Source organism: Anopheles coustani, chromosome 2 (genome assembly GCF_943734705.1).
Source record: "Anopheles coustani chromosome 2, idAnoCousDA_361_x.2, whole genome shotgun sequence".
In the NCBI taxonomy this organism is placed as follows: Eukaryota; Metazoa; Arthropoda; class Insecta; order Diptera; family Culicidae; genus Anopheles; species Anopheles coustani.
The window spans coordinates 71546776-71572935 of record NC_071289.1 but is presented as its reverse complement, the minus strand read 5'-3'; the positions used below and the strand labels follow the sequence as shown (position 1 = coordinate 71572935).

Here is a 26160-nt window from a genome sequence, read left to right as displayed (position 1 = left end):
TCTTATGTTTGAATATCTTATATAAAATTTGAACAATCTTATATTCAAGATGAATGAAATTATTATTTATTAGACAGGCTTCATTCTAATGTGTTCACATTTGAGCTACAACTTGCATGAACAAAAACATTTTCGATATTGATGCAAAGCAATACTTCAAAGCATATACAAGCGTTCGCTTATGATCCCCATTTCCAAAGACATGGGATTTCATGTTTATAACGCTCAATTTTTCGATCAGTTTAAATTTCATTGATTCCAAAACTCATTTGCATAGCAAACAAAAGCCACCCATTACAGTGTGAAAAAGCGTTATCCTTTATCCGTCATTCAATTTTCCGCAATGCGCACATGATAACCCCTTCATTTTGTTACAAAACCCCCACACCAGCCATATATTTGCCAAAGTGACATAACCGCACCGGAACCGGATAAAAAAAATCGCTACTAATATGCTTAAGTCCATCCTGTCACCATGTCAGCCGGGGACGAAGGCAACCATCGGATCGCTATTTGCATATCAAATAAAGCAGCTGTTTTGTGTTTTTCTATAACTTCCATTGTAGCATTTGAGGCTGCGCGTTCACAAAAATCATGACTCGTTATTTGACCTTAAAGCAACATTAATCATGTTTAGCTCGCTTTCCGTTTTCGGCTGCGTTCGTCTCATCTCCCGTTGGTTCGTGTTGTTATCCTTTCCTGGCATATGTTGCCCTTACTTCCACTTTTCCTTTTTCGTTTTGTTTTGCTCAATTGCTCCACGCGTGCGAGTCGGCAAGCTCCTTGTACAATCAATATCAACGCATTGCTCACTTTGTTTAACGCCGGAATCGCTACGGCGCCGGGGAACGTCGGGGATGTCTTCTTTGTCTTCGCCGCAAGGCGTATCATTTCCCTGTCAAATTTATTCGTTCATAACAAATTTATGAGCACATGTTTATTCCCCGTAGCAGTCGGTTCGTGCCGCGCTGCGACGCACTTGCCATCCGGCGATGGGAAGGACGCTGCGGGGTTACGCAGAAAGGATTTGTCGAACGCAAGTACCGAAACCGGTACCAGAAGCGTAGCCGAAAGCAGGAGGCCGGGCGCGACATCTTCGTGGCTCGCAAGGCGATGCAGACTCGGAAGAACAAAGCTGTACCTTCAAGAGTGGTAAAAATGATCTCACCGTACGAGTGAGGCGGATGTAAAAATAAATCGATCGTAAAGAGAGCCCGGCTCCCGGGTGCACGAGTGTGATAAGCGATAAGTTAGCCCGTGCCATCCGTAGTGGCACGTAGAGTCGACGTAACGAATTCAATTCCCAGCAACAGCAGCGAGCGGCTGCTTGCAAAGATGGAAAGTGGTTGAATTTTTAATAACTCTTGCTTCCACACTTTCGCAGCAGTACTTCAAGCAGAAGCGCTCCTTGGTTGGAGTGTGTAACATTGTTGCCACACGGGCGCTAAGTGGATGGTGCGAGATTCATGTGGGAGCCATATGCGGCAAATGTGAGCCACTAGGATCAATCAAAAGACACAGTGATCTCCGTTTAAAGCTACCGAAAGCGCTGCGAAACCATCATACAGTTATTCATGAAAAGAAAACGCAAGCAGTCAATGTAGAGCAATTTTGAGTGAAGTGATCTTAGATAAAATCTTAAGAGAAGAAAAAACAGTATGCACTGTACAAAACATACCTTTACTTATATTATTTCTATACTGTTAAAAGCATTATTGATTATTCAACGCACAAGCGTCGTTCGTAGTACAACCGCTAATTGGTTCGACGTGTGAAGAGATACATACCCAAGCACATACTCCGCACTATCGGCACTCAAAGCATGCTTTGCAGCGAGAGAAACTAGTGAAGTCGACGACTAGGTAAAGAGTTCATATTTAATACATCGATTTTCGCATCAAAGAAGCCTTCACCTCGAAGCAAGCTTTCCTTTGACGTTGATTAGTAATAAGAAATGGTGTTTAGAGGATTATCTTTGTTAGAACAACGTACGAGATGTAATTTATTGCAATGAAAGTTCCATTCTAGTTCTTTTCTATTTACTGTTATAAGTTTGTTTGTGGTTTCATACGTAAATGATTTTGGTAAGAGTTTTCAAATATTTTATATAAAAAATTAAATGTTTCCTTTTCACAAATTGGAAATTTTCGCCATACAATTTTCCGGAAATTACTTTTGTCGCAAAAGAAGAATTTCACACATGCTAAACTAAAATAAGTCCACTATTCACTTGAATGGAATCTGTAGTTTTATTATTCATCCAGATATTACACATTTTCCCTTCCTTTTTCTACAGTGGTAAAGTAAATTAAAACAAATTAAAGGCAACAGCGCGCTCCTAACAATCTCCCAAAATGAAAGTCTTGCCATAAAGGAAACATTTCCCACACCCTCCGTGGGCACCACCCTTCTCCAAATGACTTGCTATAAATCTTAATTAAATTCGCCATTACGCCAACGGCAACGGCACGCGACTGACCGGGGTATTGAGCAGGGCCAGAAGGAAAACCTTAAATGAATCACCCGGGATCAATCACAACGGCATGTTTATCAAGCTGTTGGCGCAATTATTCCGTATTTGTTTTGCCACCTAATTTATTTCAATCAGTGTCAGCGCGGGTCATGCGTTCCGTGGAAAGTCGTTGCCTCGTTCGGTGACCTTCGGGAAATATGGCGATCTCGTGGGGGATGTATTCCGATGTCGATGTTATGATTATTCTCTCATTATTTCCCCAATTTCCTTGGAAGTCAGCTTCCCTTCGATTCCCTTACATTACCTTCGCCACACAAAGACCTGGCCGCACATTCCAAAAGTATGACATTGGCTTAGGAATTTACCTTCGAGGTGACTAGCTTCATCAGTGGGAGCGAAATAACTGGTGTTTATTTAATGTGCGGTGAAATAAACCAATAAATACACACTCAGCCGGGAAAACCAGTCGACACCGGCGAGCAGTTGCTTGCGCGGGACTTCCTGTCCAGTGATTGAAGCACAATTTCCGCCCCCCGCCATTATTTACGATAAATTTACGTTTCTATGATTTGTAAATACACACTCTCAAGTGGGAAAGCATCCTGTTGAAATACAAACACTGCAGGGTAGAGCACAAGAATGATTACTTTGATCGTTGCATGACCATATTGGAGTCAATGAATCAATAGCAACGATTTATAAATTTGTTTGGCTGGAAGTAGAGTGACATTTTGGAAGTCTACCAACAAATTCACCAAAAGTGCGATCTTGTTTTCAATAAAGCTTTGGTTATTTAATAATAAATCAATCAACACTTTGCGTCATATCTTTTGTTCTCAATCTATCGACATAACTGAAAATAAAAAAAAACTTTTTTCGTGTTTTTGGAAAACTTCAGCACCAATAACAGTACGTTTTCTTCTCTCATTTCAGGGTGTTAATTTCCAGTAGACTTTGGAGCGACGTCGTCAAACCGAGACACACCAGCGCAATGCTAATTAGCGAGCATCTTCGAAACATTCATCTCAACCGACCGTGTGCCTAATGAACCGTGCGGATTGGCACGGCCGATTATTATGTCGGCGGCAGCATCATCAGGCGGCAACATCAAGGAAGAAAACCAGGTTTCACGCGGACGGTCGCGGCGAGGGACATCGTTATAGTCCCGTGCGAGCGCTACGGGCGCTAAATTATGTGCTAGAATAACAGAGGCGGGAAAGAAAGCGTCCCACAACTAAACACGGCCGGAGCGAAGGTTGGAAGTTGCCGTGGGAAAATAGGGTGGGGTTCTCGCGCGGAGGAGTTCATCTGTGACGGTGCAGCGACGACCCACAACAATCTGGCAAAGTCGGTCAGCAGCTTGTGACGTCGTTGCGTCTGCGTTGTGCGAAGCGAGAGCGTGGGGTTAGGGAGCGGAAGCGGTGGGTACGATGAAGGTGGACAAGGCGGTGTGCACGAACGGCACGCTGGAGGACCTCAACCGGGCCATTCAGTTCGAGGCCGTCTTCTCGACGCTGGTCGAGAACAAGATACTGGCAATCAAGCGCGAGTGCGAGCTGAAGAAGCGCCACAAGAAGACGCGCCTGCTGCGACGTATCCTTTTCGGGCGCAAGGTTTCCGGCGGTGCGCCCCCGACCGGATGCTGTCCCGGGGAGCTCACGACGAATGGTGGACCCACGGTGGATCCGGAATCACGGAGCGGGACTCACGGACACAATGGCGCCGTCAGTGGGGCACCTTCCGGTCCGGGGTGTAGCGCGTTCGGTTACACGGGGGGACCGGAAGCGGCGCTGGAAAACTCCACCATCAGCGACGGAGTGGATGAGGTCATTGTCGAGATCGGTGACCTGTCGTCGCTGGTCGATGCCGATGGGAACGTGGTTGTGACGACGCACGCGGATGCGGCCGGGAGCGTCAGAAGTGGAGGTCACCCGGTCAATGGAGGTTGCGGGCAGCGGGCGGCCAGCGTGGGGCGGGCGAGTTCCGGGTCGCGCCGAGCGTCGGATGTTACGCGAGGCAGCGGGAGTGTCACGACGCTCCCAAGGAAGGCCTCCCTGCTGGAGCCGGTTTCGATCGAAATCGAACCGGAATCGGATCCGCTCAGTGTCGAGCTGGAGCTGGACAGTGCGACGAACGTGTCGATCGAGCTGGACGGCGTCAGCGACGTGTCGGACATGCGGCGCAGCATCGCCTCGGAGCCCATCTCGATCATCAAGAACTCGAGCCGGTCGCGCTTCGGTGCCGGCGCGCAGCACGGGCCGTTCCTGTCGGCCGGACACGCCGCCAACCGGTTGCGGGTGCTCGAGGCAAAGTCGATCAGCGCGCAGAACAGTCCGATCTTGCCGCGCCAGAAACCGGCCGCCGAGGGTCGCCACCTGACGTTCAGCACGGCCACCTACCAGCAGCCGGCCTCGACCAAGGCGTGCACCATCGACTGTGATACCTCGTTCGTGGTGGACCTCAGCCAGTCCTCGGGGCACCAGCACCAGCACCACTCCACTGTGATAGTGAAGGACAAGTCGGCCGCAGGGACCGGCGGCCAAAATGGCGGCAGGAAGTCGGCCTCCCTAGCCCTAGGCGACAATAGCAGTAGTAGTAGCGCTAGTAAGAGGAACAAATTATCGCAACACCTTGCCACCAGGGGGACCACGCAGGGCGCGGACGGGACGGCCGGGCCGCCGCCGCTGCCGCCGCCCTCCTCATCCTCCTCGCCGCCGCCGCTGGGACTCATCGAAAGCTTTAACCAGCTGACGGCCTCCAATCTACCTGTGATATCCGCCAAAATGCACTCCGCTCGCCAGTCTCCGCCGGTCAGCGATACGGTCAAGCTTCAGCAGCAGCAGCAGCAGCACCATCGTCGACCCTCTTCCTCGGTCACCCTTCTCCCGGGAGACGACGCCTCATCGCACACCCAGCAGCACCCAGACACGCACTCGCCACTGGCCCTCCGTAAGGCTTCCTGCTCGTCGGCCGGAGCCGCCACCGAAGACCAGGCCCTACTCAAGACACCGACGCAACCGCAACTGCCAACCGGAGCGGCCCATCTCCCACAGCAGCAGAGCCAGCGCAAACAGCAACAGCGCAGCTTCCTGCGGCAATCCAGCTGCGACGTGGAGCTGCACTATCGGCCGACCGTTTGCGTCGGTGGCAATCGGCGCTCGAGCGCCAAGGAGCACCATCACCATCATCGCAAGAGCAGCGGCTACGGCTGCCACGGCGACGACTACTCGTCCTACATTATGGGCTACGACATCAACGAGAGCGACGAAGAGAAGCTGAACAAACGGAAGTACAGTAAGTATGACAGTAAAGTGTATAGCAACTGCATCGAACCGTATTCAATTGATCGCAAAAACGGTAACACTAAACGATCCACGACCGAATGGTGATTTTTGGGAGCGGCGTATTTAAAAAAACGCACAAAACATTAGGGAAATTTGGGGTATCATTTGACAAAGTTGTCCATTCAATCTACGAAAGCAATTGTAAATCAGTGATACAAGTTCTTGTAAAACGATTTTATGTCGAGTGAATCACATCCAAAAAGTATAATTTAGTTCAAAATATCATAACACTAAATTTTTGAGGCAATGAAAGATAAAGTAAAGATAAATTGCTATCACATATACACACTTTTACAAGTTTTACAACTCAAGTGTCACTGAAAATATCGTTAACATGCTTTAAAACAATGTTGCATTTAATTTAACTATGAAAATGTACTACGGAGAGTATTTCGTTAGGCTCTACCATGTACAAATATATCACAAGAGGTTAGTTTATTTACTTTCCTATAATTTTTCTCTAAATTATTTTTTTACTTACTCTCAATTCTTTTTCAACATACCTTTTTTGTTTCAACTACTAATTTAGCCAAAGCAACACAAAATGAAGTACCATTCCAAAACTGTTATACATTTTTTACAACTACTGCAAGTCCTATTTCTCTACACTTTTCTCTCTCGATTTATTAACGTTAGAACGATTACACTAATGTCATCCCGATGTTATCTAATATTGTGACAATATTGAGCAAAAACTAAACAAGTTTAAACACCAAGTTGAAGATAATTTAATCAGCTTTTTAAATCAAAACTAAACACTTTGAACGGTGCAAAATATGTCTAAGTAAAGTCTTCGACGCAAAGTAATCCCTTCGGTCGTCTGGGTTCGGTTGGTGTTGCAATTGCGAACTCCCATCCTTAGAGTGCAATTTGATGCGGTTCCATCTGATCCCTCTGTAAACTCACCGTAAATTTAGCAACATTTAGTAATCGCTACCAGAAGAAGCAATCCGACGGCTTTCCGTAGAGTATGTGGCGTAAGCACTGCGAGCTCCGGAATACTCGAAAGCTCCATCAATCATTCCATCGCCTATTCGTTTGAGTGTGTGTGTGTGTGTATCTTTAGGAACATCCTGTGTACCAGCACGTTAGTAGACACCGTTCCATTCCTTGTTGCGCCCAGTCTGCACCCACACAAACTTCTTCACCTCTCCTCGGCCGCTGGACCGAGGTGGGGGAAAACTATCCTGCACCCGAAAACCCAACAAGATCGATGTCACTGGAACGGTCGATGTTCTCAAAGTAACTTTTCTACTCATCCTCCTGTTCTAGAATATTTGAAACGATGCTCGGATCCGGTCATCGTGTTCCCGTCGACGAGCAGTGGAGCCGGGGCGGCTGGTGGTGGCGGCAGCGGTGGCAGTGGCCTGCAGCATTGTATTCTCAGCCGTCCACCGAATCAACCACTGTAAGTACTGCATCGCTTCCCATGCAGATGGGAGCGTCTGGTGAGCGAGTGAAAGACCGATTTGTCAACCGATAGCCAGAGGCGGCTAGTAACGAATACGTAAACCTAGCACTAATGCAATACGTACAAGGCTTCTGCATGCAATGTATTTTCCGCCACTTTGAACCACAGAGCTAGACCTCTAAAGCACCGATATAGTTGATTAGTCTAGTACTAACCCAAAATGTGTTTGACAAATGTTCCCTTGGAAATCTTAAACAGAAAAATGAGTTGTTTAAATCATTTATTATTTGTTCCCCATATCAAGTTTCCAAAAACCGAAACTACACATAAATTAAATTCACTAAGTTGTTTTCGTTTTCTACTAGTAAGCTCAGCTCTTAAATTATACAAATGTTACAAGATGATTAACATTCCAGTATTTATCAACGATTGAAAAAGAAGTTTGCAATGAATGATAAAAAATTTTGAGTTGTTTCATGTTATTATCCGGTTTGTTTTCATAAATACTGTTGAGCCTTGTATATGGTTCGTTTTCACTTTTGCAATATAATTTCAACGGTTTGAAAACTGATTCAAAAGATTGGTACAGAGCTGAACAATCATTATTAGTTATTTCAGCAACAAGTCACGTGTATTGTTAAAAATAGACAAAAGAACTAAGCCACTCAGCAATGCAGTAATCAGTAAAACTAAACAAAATTGTTCATAACATTAAATACTAACGTAAATAAAAAAGGTCTTAGCACTAGAATACAAACAGCGGTCAATTTGACCTGCGTTGCGGTTTTTTGATATTTATTTTATAAAAAAACAGGAATTTTATAAAATCCAAATAATATTGAAATACTTTTAGCAATCTTTTTGACTGATCTTTTGAACAAGCTATAACTTCTCTTTTTAAGAAGGTTTTATCAAATCTGATGTGCAAACGGTTGCATTTTAGTATATTTGTTGACAGTCTTTCAGCTTTTTTTTGTATGCACCTATCAACCATTCCGCTAGCTCGGTGTGAAACATAAAAGAACGAACTTTTCAACTTTTATATTTACAAAAAATAAAAAAATAATAAACAGTACACATTAAACCAAATGCATTAAGCAAAATTTAAAAAATAAAGTCATGTTTTAGCGATTGAAAATCACTCCAGAAACAGAGAAGTTTTAGCGTCTTAAAAAGAGCGTCAAAAATCGCCGCTTAAGAGCGTTCTGGCAAAATTCTAAAGCAATATGTTCTAGTGTTAAACACATTAACACAACTATAGCGTTATTTCGGTCTGATGAAAGCATCGGGGACTGATTAAATGAAAATATCAGGAAATAAAATATTCTAACGTCATGCATGCCTAATGCGCCCTCAGGAGCTATCATGTAAATTGAAGAATACGTTAGCTCACACTTTCACCGTACGACGGCAAACGTGGGAAGCGGGACGGTATAGTATGAAATTAAAATCTTGTTATAACAGCTGGCCGCTCCACTTCCCATCCCATCGCGAGCAATCTAACACTTCGTGTCTGCGACCGATCCCTATCCGGAACCGAACGTGCTGAGTAACGCCCTTTGGGTTAATTACAATCAGAAGCAGATTAATTTAGGTACTTGCGCCCATTTCGAACGAGATGTTCCCGGAGACGCTAGTGAAGAGGCTATCAATTCGATACATTACCCGAGCAACGGGGAAGCCCTTCCGCCTGCTCGTAACGACCTTCTCGCACTGATTTCACGATCCATAAACCGCCAGCTCAAAGGTTTGGTATCGGGCGGTAGCAGCAGCAGCGAAATTAGCTCTCTGTTCGTATGAACCTCCAACGCATTACCGTCATATTCATCATCTTTTTAGTACTGCACAGCACATAGGGCACGAATGTTCACTAGGTATTAGAACCTTATGTACGAACGTGCAGCGGATAGTAGTAGGTGTGCGTGTTTGTGTGTATAAGCTGGTAAAAGTAAGTGGACACCTACGCATGATATATAAAGTATGATTTCGCCTGTAACAAAGACCTACAAAACCCGCATGGAGCAAAGAGCTTCGTGATAGCTGGTTTTCTTTTCTTGATTTTTCTGCCAGCAGCAAGCAAACCCCAACCTAAGCTCACATGTGTTTCCCACGTTCTCTCACATTTCTACCCCATTATCTGTTTCTCCCGCCTGCCTGCCTACCTGCCTGCCTGCCTGCCTGCATCGTCATACCCGTCGCACACGTTTGATGCAAAAAAAAACTCCTGCAAAACCCGCACGGCAAAACCCGCTGTGCCAAACGTAGTCAATTCCCCTACGACGACGACTTCATGTACGACGTTTCGCTGCAAATTGAATCCGACCGTCACGGCGAGCTGGATTCAATAGTGCCTGAGCATAGGAGAAAGCATAAACACAGGTAAGCATTGGGCCCGAGATAACGAGCGAACCGGCTGCTTTTCATCCCCGCGTCCCCCGGAAAATATCCCGTCTCGGTATCAAAAAAGTGCACGGAGCTGTTGCTATGGAGCATCATGCCTGAAAGATCGATACAGTGGCGAGGCTGAGAAACTGACTTAGCTTAGCGCTCCGGACGGAGGGGTAGGCTCTTCACTCAAGAGACCGAGAGCATTCGCCACCATCGCCGTCGTAGGTCATGTTGGAAAACAACAAGGACTCCCCGTAGACTCCCCCGACTCCTCAAGGCGCAATCCGAAATCCCATCCCCCGCGGAGCGAGGGAAAGGTTAACCGAGTCACGTTACTTCAGGTGGTGGCAACTCTTGCTGAACGGATCACCCTCCGAGCCGGTTTTCCACCCCTCAAGGCAGCACAAGGGATCTAATAAAAACTGGCACGGGGCGGCGCAGCTTCGCCTTCCGATACGCCCGAACCCCGGAGGTCGAACCGCAAGCGAAGAAACAAGCAAAATCAATTAACTTTTATCTCACGGTTCATTCTTTTCTTTGCCTCCAACCGTCCAAACACCTTGGCACCTGGGTGTGGTGCGTCGGGCCCGGTGCTCAAATCCCGGAAGCAGACATCATCATCATCACCATCGACACTGTAAGAAGAAAAGACACAAGAAGCGCAAGATCCTGGTGCACGACCTCGACGACCAGAGCGTGAAGGTAAGAAAGGGGTCACGTTTTTCGCCCCACTTTTCCACCTCCCCCTTCTGCGGCTCTTATCCCGTGCCGGCTTAGGAGGGCTTTTCAGATTTGTGTGTCCCCTACACGTACACGAAACACGACGGGGGATTTTACGCCATCAAAACCTGTAGCTTCCGAAAACAGGGGGTCACGTCGCACCGGACGTGCTGTTTTATGAAAATTGCGGCCCGCTCCGGAGTGACCAGCCGAGCATTTTGTGATAATAAAGCTCGTATACCCGCTTACTTGCAGGTGATAGACCCGGACGATCTGCCGCAACGTGCCCGCTGGACGATCATAGCGACCGCTTGCCTCTTGCTGATAATGTGCCTGCTGCTGGTTGGAATCACGCTGCGGATGGCGCCCATCATCGACGATATGGGTGAGTATATTGGCTTTGATAGCGTTCCTCCGAGGGCGAGCTTTTCTCCTGACGTGGTGTCGTATCAAAAAACGTCCACCCTTCGCCCGGTGAGGCCATACTCCGACTGACTCGTACACTTTTCTGTCGGGGGGTTGAAACGTACCGACTCGCCGTGGGAGAGTGGAAAAACTTAGAGAAAATATACTAAAGAGAAAGAGAGGGAGGGTATACTAATCCCTTTGCTCTGAGAATTTAGAAGAGAGAGTGTGAGAGAGAGAGAGAGAGAGAGAGAGAGAGAGAGAGAGAAATCGAGCACATGCGCGTATGTTGTCGAGCTCGACCTGCTTCGTGAAAGTCGCTTTTCACGTGCACCAAAGCTTCATTTGCTCCCTCTTTCCCTTGCTAAGGCTTACTTTAAAAACTCGATAATAAGGGGAAAATGAGAGAAAAACTAGCTCCTCAAAATTACCCAACTTCACGCGCCTTTTCTCGTGGAGAGAAAATTATCACGCATTTACTACTCTCCAGGCGGTATAAACTTTAGTACCGACGGTTAATGAGACCGCGGAGAACGATAGCAAGGATTTCGGGTAATCCGTGAGAATCCGTGGGAGCTTACGTTGCTGGGGAAGCTGCAAACGAATGAGGTTTTATGCTAAACAGCCCAATTACGATTCGAGATAGTACACGGCGCGTCAGTATCGTTCGACGAGTCGGAAGACGATGGAGGCGCCCGGTCTTTTACGAGATAAGAGCGTCAATAAAAAAGATACGTTACAGTCCCGGGGTTTTTGTTTCGGTTGGATTTCGGGGAGGTCCTGCTTTGTTCAGCGAAATACAACTTCTATATTTGGTAGCTAAACTGGCGACATATTGATTGCGACCAATTGCAGTAACACATAATCGAAAGTCTGGAGATATGAAAACCTGTACCGTGTTTAACGGAACAAACATTATGCTTCAGGTCTGTTGTTTTTACAACGATACGTATTCGTACTTTGAACTGTATGTCTGTGAAACTAGATTTACGAGTACGATTGTAATATCCACTTACTGTCCACTTTCCCAACCTCAGTTTCAATTTACCATGGTAATGCAAAATGTTTCATTTTCCATTTAACACCACGGTTTGGTTCATTATTGAGCTTTACATCTATCAGGTTTTACCTATATCATTTAATTCATTTTTAATCCCCTTGAAAATCTGTTATTTGTCGTGGGTTTTGCTAACCCTTTTCTGACAAATTTCATTAAATTCCATTAGTTATAGTTACAAGTCATTTTTTAAGAAGTCGTACCATGAAAATTTAAGATCAGTGCAATAAATGTGGCTGAAGGAAACCAAATGATTATAATTGCTATTATCTGGGATTGCTACAGATGGTATTATTTGATGTTTTGAGATTAACAGTTGGATTTTTCGTGGAAGTGTGAATAACTCATTTTATTTTGTTTTAAAAGGAAAAATCAAGGATTAACAAAAATCTCTTATGCCTTAAGCTGTATCACTTTTTCTACAGTTTTAGATTGTGTTTTGTTTTCGTGGTAGAAGAATTTTTTATTTAACTTTATTAAAATTTCACTAGCTTGGTTCTATTTCACCATAATTTCATCCTCTTTTCTCTAAATCATAAAGCGTCGGTAGATTATCTTTTCGGTTGGAATTAAATTGCATTTTAAGAATCTGTATTTGTAAACCACGGTGAGCATCAAACATTTGTTTGAAAACTGCTGTCTTTCAAACAGGAAGTGGAAGCATCCGGGCGATTTTGTTCCTAGAACAATTATGATGTTTTGTTCGGATTATTTCTTTGATCAACAGAACAAGGAGAGATTCTAATTAAAAATATAAACCTCACGTTATAATTCTCCCCTGATTTCCTGTTAAAAACCTAAATATTTTCTAAGATTACTCAACTTAATCAATGAAATGACAAAAACAAATAAATAAAAATACAAAAAAAATAGAAGCGCGTGTTCAAAATAAATAAACTCAAATTATTTCTCCACCTTGCTTTTTATTTATAGAACCATGCTATCAAGACCCGTTCTTTACCTTCCAGTTATGATCGCACCAGGTTGATTTATTTTCCCTTGAAAATTTCCTTTTTGCATACCACCATGCAGCACGGGCAAGTGTTCAACCTTCCAAGCACCGGGCCCACGTATCAATCCCAAATATAGATTCGCAAGCACGTGACCCGTAAATTTCCATCCCAGTGCACCCGATCGTATATCATGGGGAAATCGAGATGTCACTGTGGATGGTTTCGCCCGCACGTCCCAGCGCTGCATTTAACTGTCAAGCGTACTTCAACATCGTTACAACGGTCTTCAGTTTTTCATAATTCCAGTTTCGAGTTTTGTGAATAGAAAAGAACGCGAGACTTAAACTTCCCTCCACAGAAAGCAATATCGGATGGGGCGAGGGGGAGAGAGGGGAGTGGGGAAGAATAGCTTCCATCTGCTCCGCTTGGGATGAGTTTTCCTACCGCGGTAGTAATTTTGAAATATTGTACCACGGGATGAAATACGATCCGGCGTCATCGCAATCGTCGGCACCGGCTTTCGGTGTCATTTAATCTTCGAATTCTATCCCCCGGGGGGGTAAATGGCTCGGGTAAATAAACATGATAGAAAAGCACACGCACACACGCGCACACCCACACATTCCACCGGGCGTTGCAAGACGAAGTTGTCGTCAGCAGTGGCGGCATGCTTCGGAAAACCATTTTTCCAATTTCCTGTTGAAATTTCCAAACACCTTGTTCGGAGCGGCCCCACCCTGATGTATAGCGTTGGCCGTATAAGTGTCCTTACGCAGAGGGCAAACCATGGCAAACGGGGCCCGCAAACCGACACACCAATTTTTGGAACCGAACGATACGCCATCAGCATTCTTCGCTTCAGTCGAGTCGGTGGAGCGAAGCGCGGACCATTTCCCTCATCCGCCCCGAACGGACATCAGACACTCGTCAACGCTCGGGAGGCCCGTGGAGGTGGAGGATAATGCTTTCATCTTTCCGACATTAATTCTCCGGATGTGGACAAAGGCAAACAGCAGCAATTTAATGGCACTTTGTGCTCCGTGTCGCCGAGCGCAGGGAGGTCGCTCCTGGAGCCCGTCGTGATTGCCCCCTAATGTGTCTCACGGAGACGGAGCCCACACCCTTTCCGGGAAGGACCGAGTCCTGTTTTCCCTTACCATCGCTCTCACCGCCAACCCCATTTCGCCCCGAAAGTGGACGACCATTTTGTTGACCATCCAGACCGACAGGCGAGCCGGCCGTCATCCCGGATCCATCTTCATTAGGAGCGGAGTGACACACATGCGTTTTCGTCCAAACAAACGCACGGAAAATTCGGACATCGGGCATTGAGAGGCATGCGTACGGGGTGGAGGAAAATGGCACCCATTAACACTCACGCAGGCTTAAGACCACTTGGCGTCCACAAAGAAAGCTCCAAATGAAGAGCAATCGCTTGAATCACTCATGAATTTGCAGGCGGTGACGTTTTTCACGCGGGTTCGCTCCAGTCGCCCGATAATCGTATGGATAGTAAACAATGATGTCGGAAAATTCATGGCGCACTCCTAGCGCTCCTCTCGACACAAACGACACCAAACGTCTTCATCATCATCATCATCACCATCGGCATCATCGCCGGCAAACGCGAACCGCCTCCGAGAAGTGCGAACCTCTTCAGCCCGAAACCACTATAAATATTCACATGCAACAGTGTTTCGCAGGCTCCGGGGCGTACGGTGGTAATAGAAAGCCCACGGGGAGCCATACCGGGGCGAAGAAAAAAACACCACCGGGAAGCCAGCCAGTGCTCAATCGACCGCTGGAACCACACTTTCCACCTACTGGGCCAGCGTTGGGAGGTTTTCTCTTTTCATTCAGCTATTCGTGATTTTCCCTGTGGGTTTCAAGTGGGTTGGTGAAGAAAGGGGAAAGGGGGATGGGGGAAAAACAATCACATGCAGAGTTCCCTCTTCCGAAAAAAAAAACCTTCAATATCTCGCGCCGAAGGCACCCGCTTTTCGGTGGAAAAACCGTGATTTCGCTTTCCTTTCACCCTCGATTCCCTTGGGAGGAGAGAGTCGGAGAACGGGGTTCGGGCCGAATGGGTTTTCCGGAAAGGGGCGCAACTTAACGGTTAACGAAGAAAAAATGCGCCAGCATAATACCCCTTGCCGTTACAGTTTTCGCCGAAATGATCGACCACCTGTTTGAACTGCTTTTTCCATCGGCCGGTGGAAAAGCAAGTTACAGAAGAAGTAGTTGATTGCGTTACTGAACAGTGGCGGCGGAAAACTTGTTGCTTGAAGCTACTACACCCACCTTTTACAACAATTCTATCACGTGCTCAAAATCGACGTTAGGGGAAGGCTATTTTCATTGATTTTCACTCTACTTGCTGTTAAGAAGGTTCGTTTTTCTTAATTTAGAAATTCATTACTACAACACAATTAACTTTTGCCTATGAATGTTTATATTCTCATACAAGAACATTTTGTTTATTGTGGCTTTGCTTCATCAACTTGTATTGCTGGAAATAAAACTAAAATCGCCTGTCCGCCAACATTTAAAACATGTTGAATTTGATTCAAAATACGTTTGGAACATAACGAAAAAGTGGGCAAATATTTCTCATCTTTACTAAAATTCCATAAAAATCACTTATTTTAATCATTTAGCACATCTTTCTGCAAGTGAGGTGCTTAGTAAGTAACTCAAACTCACTAGAAAATACTAAAATGTTACCTGCCATGACAAAACACTATTATCAAAACACAATACAACTGCAAAGTAGTTTATTTTGCGATAATTATAAATGAATTTATTCGCATGGTTGTATTTGGAGAACGTTTCAATCCTGAAAAATGCAGACTAACATAATCATAAACTAAGCAGTGTTAAATGTCATAAAAGATGTGATAAGGAATTTTTTTGTTGCCATGGTAGATGACGTTTACAAATGCTGGTTTAAATTACAGCATGCTGACAATAAATGAATATTGGAATCACTGAAACTGGGTGTAATGTATTGCTTTAATAACAAAATTCCCAACACATTGACAACTAAACAAGTCAACGCTGTCTGTACATATCACGCAAAATCTACCGACACGATTGACACTACACTTAGCTGGAAGGTAAATCATTTTCAAACGATGAGTTTCTTTAACTTAATTTGCTGATATTTTTCCATCTCCCTACCCCTCCTGAACATCAACCCTCTAAAATTGATTAAAAACAAATTAACTCTGCGATTATCAGACGAATTTAAATTTACAAAACTTGGAGCACATACTACTTACTTGGGGCATAGAGCATGGGTAAAATTTTATCAACCTAGGTAAAGGGGGAAAGGGATCTTCAGTACTATCCTCTATCTTTATAAAGCTCAAATTCTTATGTCATTGCATCACAAAACATTTTCCCATTCAATTTGCATCTAAAGGCAAGTTAATTTGTCAACGATTGAATTTTTAAATTTCTTAAGTTGATATTCCATTTCCATCTTACCCCTTTCGATCACAAGGAAAGATTAAAAAAAAGCAGGCGCATATACTGCTTAACAACGTACATATGTATCATGGGAAGACAATTTAACTCCCTCGGAGAGATTGTAGAGATAGCTTTCATACCCCTAAGTTAAAGTAAAAAGACGTTGTGGTTATCTATTCCACAACTCGTTTGGCCCTCCTTACTTCATTTAACTTCGAAAACTAAATAAAATCTCTTTTGTTGAAAAGAACGATCACAAAAACAATTTAAAAAAAACAAAACATTTGAAAACATCAGCATATGTTAGCTTAGTCGGACACGCCTTTACTATCTGGCTTCTTCGTTTTCCCACTAATGAGCAACAACAGTCTACGTGCACGTGGGAGTATAAAAAACAAATAGTCTAGCTAAAGTTGAAGTTTTTTAAAAAAGCTTTTGAACAAACCTTTTTTGTTTTACATTTTTTACATTTCTTGCTAATTAAAATAATAGTAACTAACAAAACTGTTTGTCAATTTTAACTTATACGGTTCAAAACAAGGCGTTAGTTAGATACACATTTTAGATAATGAATGAAATTAAATCTCATCTGGAAATTTTGCCTTCCCTGATGAAATCAGGTAAACCAGCTAGATGGTAATAAATTCAAACCCCCATATGAACCATGTAATCTGTATTGCAAACAAATCTGAACCAACTAGAACACAAAATTTGAAAAGGACTATCCGCACGTACAACCAACGAGAGGAGAAAAGTATGATGTAATACATTGGAACAAAAATAAAACGAATGAAAAGTACTACGATGAACGCAATCTCCCGAACGGGCAGGCATTCGTTTCGCGTGGTGCAGGTAGGTTGAAGCGTCCTGAAAAATGTCTACCCTGCCGTCAGCTACAAAAAGGCAGCAAGAATGTGCGCATACCTGCCGAAGAAAGAATGCTAAATTCTCGGAGATCCTAAAAAGGAACAACTCCATGCACAAACAAACCTGGCCGCAGTGGAGACGCTCCCGCAGCCTAGCATGTCCATCCGAGTGCGCAACCGTCCGCAAAAGTGTGTCTTGGCCGAGAGGGAAACGACCGCGTCTGGCCCCCAAAAGACGGGGCAGGAGCGCGCCCACTTCGGAAGACTTCGCTCGTCGGTTGTTTTTCTCGCCGCCGTTTCGCTGCGCTGGCGAACAGATTAATCATCCCATTTCCCCCGCAGTTCGAACCCGTTTCGGGGCGGGGCACGTAAATAAGCTGCTTTCGCTGGATTCAGCTATCTTTGCAATCAATTTGATTGCCCGTATTGTTGTTGCGCGGGTTTTGTTGTCCGTTTTCGTCTCCGCCAGCACACGATTCGGTTGATGTGCGCTTGCCGATCATGTGGGAAACGTAGGATGGCTGCAAGTAATCGTACCAGCACACAATGAAGGTGGAATTTGCTTGAAAACACGGCTGAACAGTAAACTTACGAGATGTCTATCAATTACAGTGGACAAGAATCAAAGGACAAATTCCTGCCGTTCCTTTGCTTGACGGCAAATCGAGGACAATTGGTTGTTTCGTTAAATCAAGATCGTTCAACAGTCAGCTCAATTTGTGTCCCCGAACGTCCTTCATCTCGCCACTTGCCGGTTCATACAATTTAAAGAGACCCATTGAAAAGCCCCCTAAAACCTAACCCAATTAGGCTAGTATTGCGAAAAACCACGTTCGTCTCAGGAAAGACGAAGCAATTTTCCGATGAATTTCAATACGCTTTGTCGCCCTTTACACTCGATAAATGACCTCGCAGAGAGAGATCAAAAACATGCTTACCAAAGCAGTCAGCACAATTGGAACTCAATTTTGTTCAAACCTCATCAAACCGGCCATGATCCTTTTATCTCTGATTAACAGCATACCGAAGCAATTCAATTGAATCTATTGAGTACTTTTTTTCGTTTCAGGTAAGTGGATTCGAACACGAAACTCTTGATGGCATATATTTATTTTGAAGCATTTTTGGTAAGTCAATGATCATAAACCACATAATCATATATGGGTTGTGGGGGACGCTATGTTTGCATCTTTTCTATCAATTAAGATATGCTATGATCAGCTCATAGTTGAAATATGGTTCATAATAGTAATGTATTGGAATATATTTTGGAAATTTAGTTGAAGACATTTTTATGTCCTATGTCTTCAACGAAAGAACTTATATCTGCAAAAGACGCTGAATCAATTCGTTTGGCTTATTTGCTACTAAAACAAACCATAATTTTTCTCATAAATTAAACCAAAGAATTTTTATACAAGCATCATTTGAAGTTCGTGAAGAAGTTCAGTAACTATTTTAGCTAGAAACCGTTGAATAAGTCATCCCATCTTACCATTATGGTTGGACACTTTCTTCAGCTAATCCACTGCTCACTCTAGTGATGGAAATAGTAAGTCCTTGGTCCTTGGAAACACTAACTCCTTAAATAATGCTCACATCTCTTAACCAAATTTAACTTCAAACATAAACCATTTTGAATCGCCTCGGTGGCTTTCACGATATACCATTAGGCTTCACCACAAAGCTGATTTCAGCCTCTGAAAGGAAGTGAGCCATACATTAAAACGTAATGAAGCAACAAGTCGCACCAGTCGACTAGTTCGGCATCTTCGGTCACGCAAACACCATACGGTTGAGTCGATACGTGTGCCTCAAGGAGGTACACATCACTAAGCTGCGTATGCAGACATTCTGTGTATAGCCATAGCGACTCAACACGAGTTAATGGGTTGCTGTAACGAAGCGAGCAGCTACCGGCCACGGGCTACTATAGGTAAAACGCAAACACCTACGCATTGGCATCGGCACACTGTAGCCTTAAGCATGGGGCGGGCTAGGGCTGCCATTTTCTTACGTCATCTTTGGATAAGCACAGCAGCAGATCGATAAAATTGTCTTACTCGATTCATCAAATGAACTGTTGTCTAAATATTTTACCAGCCTGTCTGTTCAAAATATGTTTTTTTTATTACAGTATTTTCATTTCGTGAAAAAGATACATAAAACAGCTAAAATTTCATCTAATTATGTTCATTCTATTTATTTAAACACGTGAGTTGAAGAAGCTTGTGTTTTATTTTCCAAGGAGTTTTATTATATTTCGATAACAATCTTGTTACTTGTATTGAAAACCACTTTACACTAGTACTACTGTTTAGTTCTTGTCAATTTAAGAAATTTAACTGGAATTATCAATTGCTATTCGTTTTTGACAAAGTTTTATTTTTTCATTTTCCGATATAAATTATTACTATCATAATGCTTTCATGAGATCATAAAAGAATCAATGCTTAAGTTATTAGAGTTGTTCGTTTTCTACGACAGCCTTTAATTTTGCATACCTTAAGGCTTAATTCTTCTCTTTCTTCTCATTTTACAGGCTGAACTTTCTTTGTTCAATATGTTAGGAAATTTTCCTAAAACATTTCAAAATTCAAATTGTTAGGAAATTAATTCACAAAACCAAACCTTTTCAGTGAGTTGTAAATAAAGCATGGGACGTTATTGGAGGTTGCTTACACAATAGGGTTGAATAGGCAGAACATAAAAGGGCCGATAGGATAAGAACAGAGGCGAACAGCGTGGGCCACAACTTTGCCGTAACTTGTAAAGTCAATTCCAAACTGATACTGCTATTTATATACCAAGAAGTTGAAAATCATCAGTCAAACGCAGTCCGTCTGATCTGATGCCGCGTAGCATTGTGCCGTCGTCTAAAGTCGATCGGTTTGTAACGCTCGAGCGAGCGCTATTTCCTCGGCCCGGACCCAAAACCATTTCAATAAGAAAAATGCCCATTAAGCATTCCTCACGTTTGTCACGCGATGACTTTGGAGATCCTCTCGCTGGCTGAACGAGTTTACCACGTAGCGTGGAGTTTCTTTCGCTACAGCATTTGCTTTTCCGCCCCTGCGCGCATAGAAATGATGCTCGAAATGCTAACGGACTCCCCCGTCGCGGAATTTTCGTGAGGATACCGACGGCCACCATACGGTTCCAAAGGTTTAACAGGTTGACACATTTGCATTATCTCCTGGTTTACCCCGGGCCCAAAACCGGGCCAAAGGGAAAGGCGTCACCGAAGTTAAACACATTCATGCATGCTGATGAGCCGCTCCACAAACATTGCCGACGGCGTCGTGTATCGGTGCTGCATACGTGATGAGGTGCGCGATCATGTGGGCATTTTGGGATGGTAATAGGGACCCGTGTCTGTTGACGCACTGGTTAGCATGGCGAGCGGCCGTGTTGCATGCCGTATTAATTGAGATCAACATTGCTTTCTTTTTCAAGTGACTCTAAAGTATGCTTACGGCAAGAGTAATAGCTATTTATGTTTGCAATCATTAGGATCTGGCAAATAACAACAAGACAGTCAAATTAATTTGTTTTCTACTGTTTATTTGAGCAAAAAAAGTTTATAATTTTGAAGAAATATTTTGACACTTGATGTCTTTAATTCAAACACTCTTGATTTTGAAAATAGTAAGAATTGTTTAAAACAGCATTCATGATGTGACTTTTCGCACCAAACTATTCTTTCCCATAAATTGTTTTATCATGACGGATCATGCTGTACATATTAATTTTCTCAAATGTCAAGTAATGACGGGATTTCTCAAGAAAATCTACCAGAATAAAAAAAAACTACGCGGCAAAAGTGAAAGACCACAAACGAGCACAAAATAGTTGATAAATTTAATTTAGCTGCAAAACTAGCGTTTGGAACTAGCTACCATCGCTGCCGTTTTCCGTTATCCCACCGAGGCCGGGCGAAAGTAGATGTCCTTGGCAAAGGAAATAGATTGAGACAAACAGCGGGCACACGCTACTATTACGACACCAGCGTCGTAACGTAAAGCTTAAGTTTTGAGGCTAAGTAGCTGCGACCGTAAGGAGGAGTAAAGGCCAGCAGTGTCTCCCCCAGGCCATGCGAGAAGCCACCTAATGAAGATAAAAGTAGAGTTTAATGAATTTAATTTTGTTTATTCGCTCACGAAGGTCTCATCCGAAAGGCAAGCCTGTCTATTGGAATCTCTCTGTTTAAGTTCCGTCTTTAGGGTTGCGGGTTTGGCCCCCGTGGAAATGGACGAAAGGGGCTCGGACCTACCGTAACTGGGAAGGGTACTTGGCTGAAGCATTGGAGTTGGAAAAAGGGTAGGAAATCGTCACTGTTGAATTTCCTTTGACAAGACTAAAAGTGCATTAAAACGTGATTACTTACGCGTTGAGAAACCTCACAAGTGGTGTGGTTGAAACTTTAGAAGACCTGTTCAAATGTCAAGGGTTTCACTATGTTGGCATGTTTTCGAAATATGTTTTGTTGAAACTTTTTGGCCAAAAAAGTGCAAGCTCATCCCCGGGAAAGGTTGAGTAAAAACGGAATAATTTCCTTGCTCGGCTAGTTCTACGTGATGCAAATAATCAATATTTTCTAGACAGTTGCCTTTGAGATAAAATAAAAACCTGCCACAGCTGTGTGTGTGTTTTTTTTTACTTCCTTACAAACGAAGCTTGTTTCGTTTGTTCGATGTATTGAATTCCATGCACACATTCCGTCGCCCGGAATCGAGGATTTCCGAGAAGTTCCAGCAACGCCGCCATCGGATAACCTGGCCGATGATAAGTGTTACGGTGCTTCCTGCGTCGGGTGTAAAAGTGTTGCTTCTTCCAAACCGCCGTGCGGGTCAACAGGGGACCGGGAGGAAGCGGGAGGTTGAAGGGTTGGAAACGTTGTAGCGAAATGCGAACAAAGAAACACCCCTCGCGAGCGTATTGTCCCGGTCAGGCTTACCGACGGGCGCTGTACAGTGGCGGAAATGAAGCAGGCGAACATAAGGGGTGCGGGACCGGCGCGGGGTCGGGAATGAAATTCATCCTAGAACGGAACACCGCGCGGAAATCGTGACTTTCGTGAAGTCGCGTGGGGTTTTTTTCCCTCCGTTCTTTATTTTTTTATTTTGTGGCAAATTTCTAGCGTACTTTCGATTCGAAGCGAAGCTTTTCGTGTCGGCTTGCGCGAAGGAATTCCGTGTCACGTGGCCACGCGCGGGAGTGCGGAAGCGATTTTCCCGCTACCAAATGGGAACTCGTGTGGAAAGATTTCGTAGAGTGCGAAATCCCAGTGGAGCATTTTTATAACTCAAACCATAAAAAGAAAAGCAAATCGTTCGTTCGAACCGTCAGTTCGGATTGCATTCTTTTGCTTGCTTCTACACAAAACGGTAAAGAATAGGAAGGTTTCGGCTTCTTTTGGTGTTTCCATTCCGTTCCGTAAGGGAATCTATTGATCACCGAGGGTCCGATTTGAAATCGTAATCGTCGCGCGTTGTCGTCGTCGAAAAGTCTTAACGCCCACCATCCAGCGCCTTTCAAGGGCACTCACAAGACTAATTACCGCTGAATGAACTCGGCCCGTTCGGTCACCGTTCGGCAAACTTTTCCTTCGTGAGGGCGGTGCTGGGAACGAAAGTGCGCGAACGGGAAAACCCCTCCCGGCCCCGGGGTATGGGGAACCTTGTGTTTTTGGCAAACCGGCCTTGCTACAGGTGCTATGGGACCATAAATCATCGACCGAATCAAATTTGCATAATTCCGTCCCAAAGGGTCGGCTCGGTGGGGGGTGGCGGCGGCGGTGGCGGCGGCGGTGGTATCGTTTCGGGTAAATATTTGCCGGCCGGAGGCACTCGCCTCTTCCTTTCGCTCGAGCCAATCCGCCCGGAGGGCATGAACGAAAACGACGGGCCGTTTGCAGAAACTCGGGAACAATCCAGTACAAGAAGAATTTTCTGCATTCACTCGGCACGGAGATAATCGTTGTGTAAGTACCGCAGCGAAGGTGCGAATGGGTGTCCTGGGAAAATTAAAACAATCAAATGTTGAACCGTTGCAGAGTGGTGAGAGCGAGAGTGAGAGAGAGAGAGAGAAAGGGAAAAAAGCACATCGGGTCCACCTCACCTGACCTACGGTTGACGGTGGCGAGCGGGAGGAACATTGAGGCAGTCGGACGGGCGGTAGAATGCACTGATTTTCTACTGATTGACCCACGTGTCAAGTTCATCGGTGAACCTGTGCCCAATTCGGGTATGCGTTCCCGGTTCGGGAAAAACGTCGGCCCGAACCTGCCGCCGATAAACCCTGCACGAAACGCTACGTGCACTCACGGCGGCTCCACCACCTCGGCTCGGCAACAGTTTATGTAATCACAGGCCGGCACTCAGTCCCGGGCACCCAGCCGGCACGAGCACTTCCAGTGAAACCCTGTGCCAGTCAAGCGTTTCGCAAAAACGGCAGTCACGTGAGAAGTCACTCACGCCGTGCTCGTGAAACTGGGTGTGTTTGGGTGGTGCCGCTGCTGCTGCTGCTGTTGCAACGACCTACATGCAACGACCGCCCGCCAGCCCCCGGGCCGATCCATTTTCCGTTCGGCAAGTTGTTGCATCCGGTCGGTCGGTCGGTCCGGCGGCACACAACAAACTATACGCACCCTGCGATTGTTACGTCCCACGAGGGCACTCACGGCTCGGACCACCGGGCCAACCCGTGATTGAAATCAACGACCTCCTACTCTCATCCTTCCCCCCTCGAGGGGAGACCTCGCACAGTGAACAATGTTTTCTTCAACACAACAAAGTGCCTCGATATGCCATTCAGCTCGCGGAACCACTTTTTAACGACGGCTAATGCCAATTAAACGGTGGAACTTCAAAATTGCGTTCAATTTAAACATTGTTTCGAGCATTCCACGGTACGGCGGACTGGCCATTTTCGGCCCGAGAGAATGGTATTCTCCCAACCCCCCGATTTAGCGAACGGTATCGGTGAAGTGTGGTGATCGTTTGTTCCCCGCACCGCAAATGGTATGAATTTTATCAAATCTAAAGCATTTGTGTTTGATTTTCATCGGAAAGGTCATCGCAACGAGACTATCTCTGAGTGAAACCTGTTGATGCAGCTACATTATTAATTACTGTTCAACAGTTTTATGTATGGAAATTTCACTCACTTAGCTCATGTACATATTTAAAACAGCGTGAAGTTAAACGATTAAGTTCAATTACGATAAGTAATGTGTTTTTAATTATTAAAAACATGCAGTGATTCACAAGCAATGCATAGTGTTCTTTTCATTTTGCAACGTAAAAACTTACATTCAATAAATTGTAAGTGTATCTCCAATGAATTTACGTTAACAACACCGTTCAGTACAAAATGTACAAGAGCTGTTAAACATTTTACATTACAGGAATGTTGTATTCTGATCTATCCGTTCATGATTCTTAAAATTTTACATCATATTTGTAAAGACACAGATTTTCTCTTTGAAAAATTCGCAGGTGATATAAACTTCTTTCGATCTAAAGTACTCCTGCGGTGTAATATAAGCTAGAATTTAGTTTATGTGTTTTTTTAGTTGAATTTAGATGTATAATAATAGAAAAAAGATATTTGAACCGGATTGGGATAAAATGTAAATTTAGAAACAAACCAAATTTACAAAATAAACTCCAGTTGTTCCTCGTTTCCAAATGTCCAAAAAATTTAAATGTACTATATAATTTCATGTTCACGTGGCTACTTTGCCACTTTATTTCACTAATTCCATCAGCTAAGATGAAAATGAAAATATCCTCATAAGCAGGCCTAAAACAAGTAAAGACCAGAGCTGAAGCAAATACCAAACCTGGCTTAAATAGTATTATATAGAATGCCATAAACTCAAACCTTTGTGCATTATTATTGCCTTACGCAGCCATAAAACAAAATCACGGCCAAAACCAACTCGAAACACGTTAACACGCCCAGCACGCCACACAGACGCCCTGTATGTATGTGTACGTGTTTTCAAATTGCACAGCACAGCAGCGCAATTATTGTTGCTGGAACACACCCACTTTCGGGGCCGCAAAAGAAAGCAAACAAAAGTCAAACCTTTTGCACGAGACATCTACCCACGCACCGCCCTGCCACCCGGGCATTGTCGATTCGGGCAGCGCTACAAAACACCAGGCGCCTCCATTATTGGTAACACTTGCGACCAAAAGTACCGGGCGCCTCCATCGGGCCGCTTACGTACGAATTTCGACATTTTTAATCGCCAACGTCTTCCAGTACATTAGCCACAGGACGAAGGAACCCGTAACTCTTTTCGCTGATGGACATTTAAGGACAGAGATTAGAGCATTTTTTAATAGGACAGATTTGCGTTAGACTAACGCCCGCCAAAGCACGTCATCGAACGGCGAGCCTGATAAAGTCTACCTGAGCCTGCGGCCAAGACGGAGCACAATTACGGGCAGCTCCGTTCGTCGGCGGTCACAACGTAATCACGCTCATTTTTCACCGCCTTTTTCAAAACCGTCCCCAGTGCGTTTGCGCACGTCTCTGTGTGCGTGTCCGCTGAGTGCCCATCGGTTGGTACTCCCCCCGCGGGAGGGTTGTGGAGTTTTGTGGGAGGGAGCCACTGGACAAAATGAAAACAACAAAAACAAACCATTAGCAACGAGAAGCATACATATTTTTTAAACACTCTACACACAACCACATACGAGCGCGTACGTACACGAAAAAGCTATCTGACCACGACCGAACGGCGCCAATTTTGAACGGACATGTTTCCCGTTTGACCAGCGTAATTAGTAGTTTCCACACTATTTTTTCCGCTCAAACTTCTTCCTTGGATCGCTCGATGTTTCTCTAGTGGCAGACGCGCTAACCGCCGGTCAACAGGTCACATGTTCACGTGGGGCCTCATCCTCAGCCCGGGAACTCACGTGGCACTCCCGGACCAGCAGATCTCGGGGCGCAGCGGGCAGATAGATCGTCCGACGACGCCACGTCCGCCCGAGTGAACAAAGAACGCGATCCTGGAAGCTCACTGGAAACGGCGCGAGCTCATCGTGGCCGAGG

At 44.7% G+C, this 26160-nt stretch overlaps 1 protein-coding gene across 1 annotated transcript in view; it reads left to right on the top strand.

Moving 5' to 3' along the window:
* The first annotated feature begins 3903 nt into the window (after window positions 1-3903).
* Window positions 3904-26160, top strand: part of LOC131263699 (uncharacterized) — a 61070-nt gene continuing 38813 nt past the window's right edge. Inside the window, exons 1-5 of the mRNA XM_058265945.1 lie at window positions 3904-5767; window positions 7090-7225; window positions 9494-9607; window positions 10225-10318; window positions 10592-10721. Of these exons, the coding sequence (XP_058121928.1) occupies window positions 3904-5767; window positions 7090-7225; window positions 9494-9607; window positions 10225-10318; window positions 10592-10721 (2338 nt within the window). The remainder of the gene's footprint in view (window positions 5768-7089; window positions 7226-9493; window positions 9608-10224; window positions 10319-10591; window positions 10722-26160) is intronic.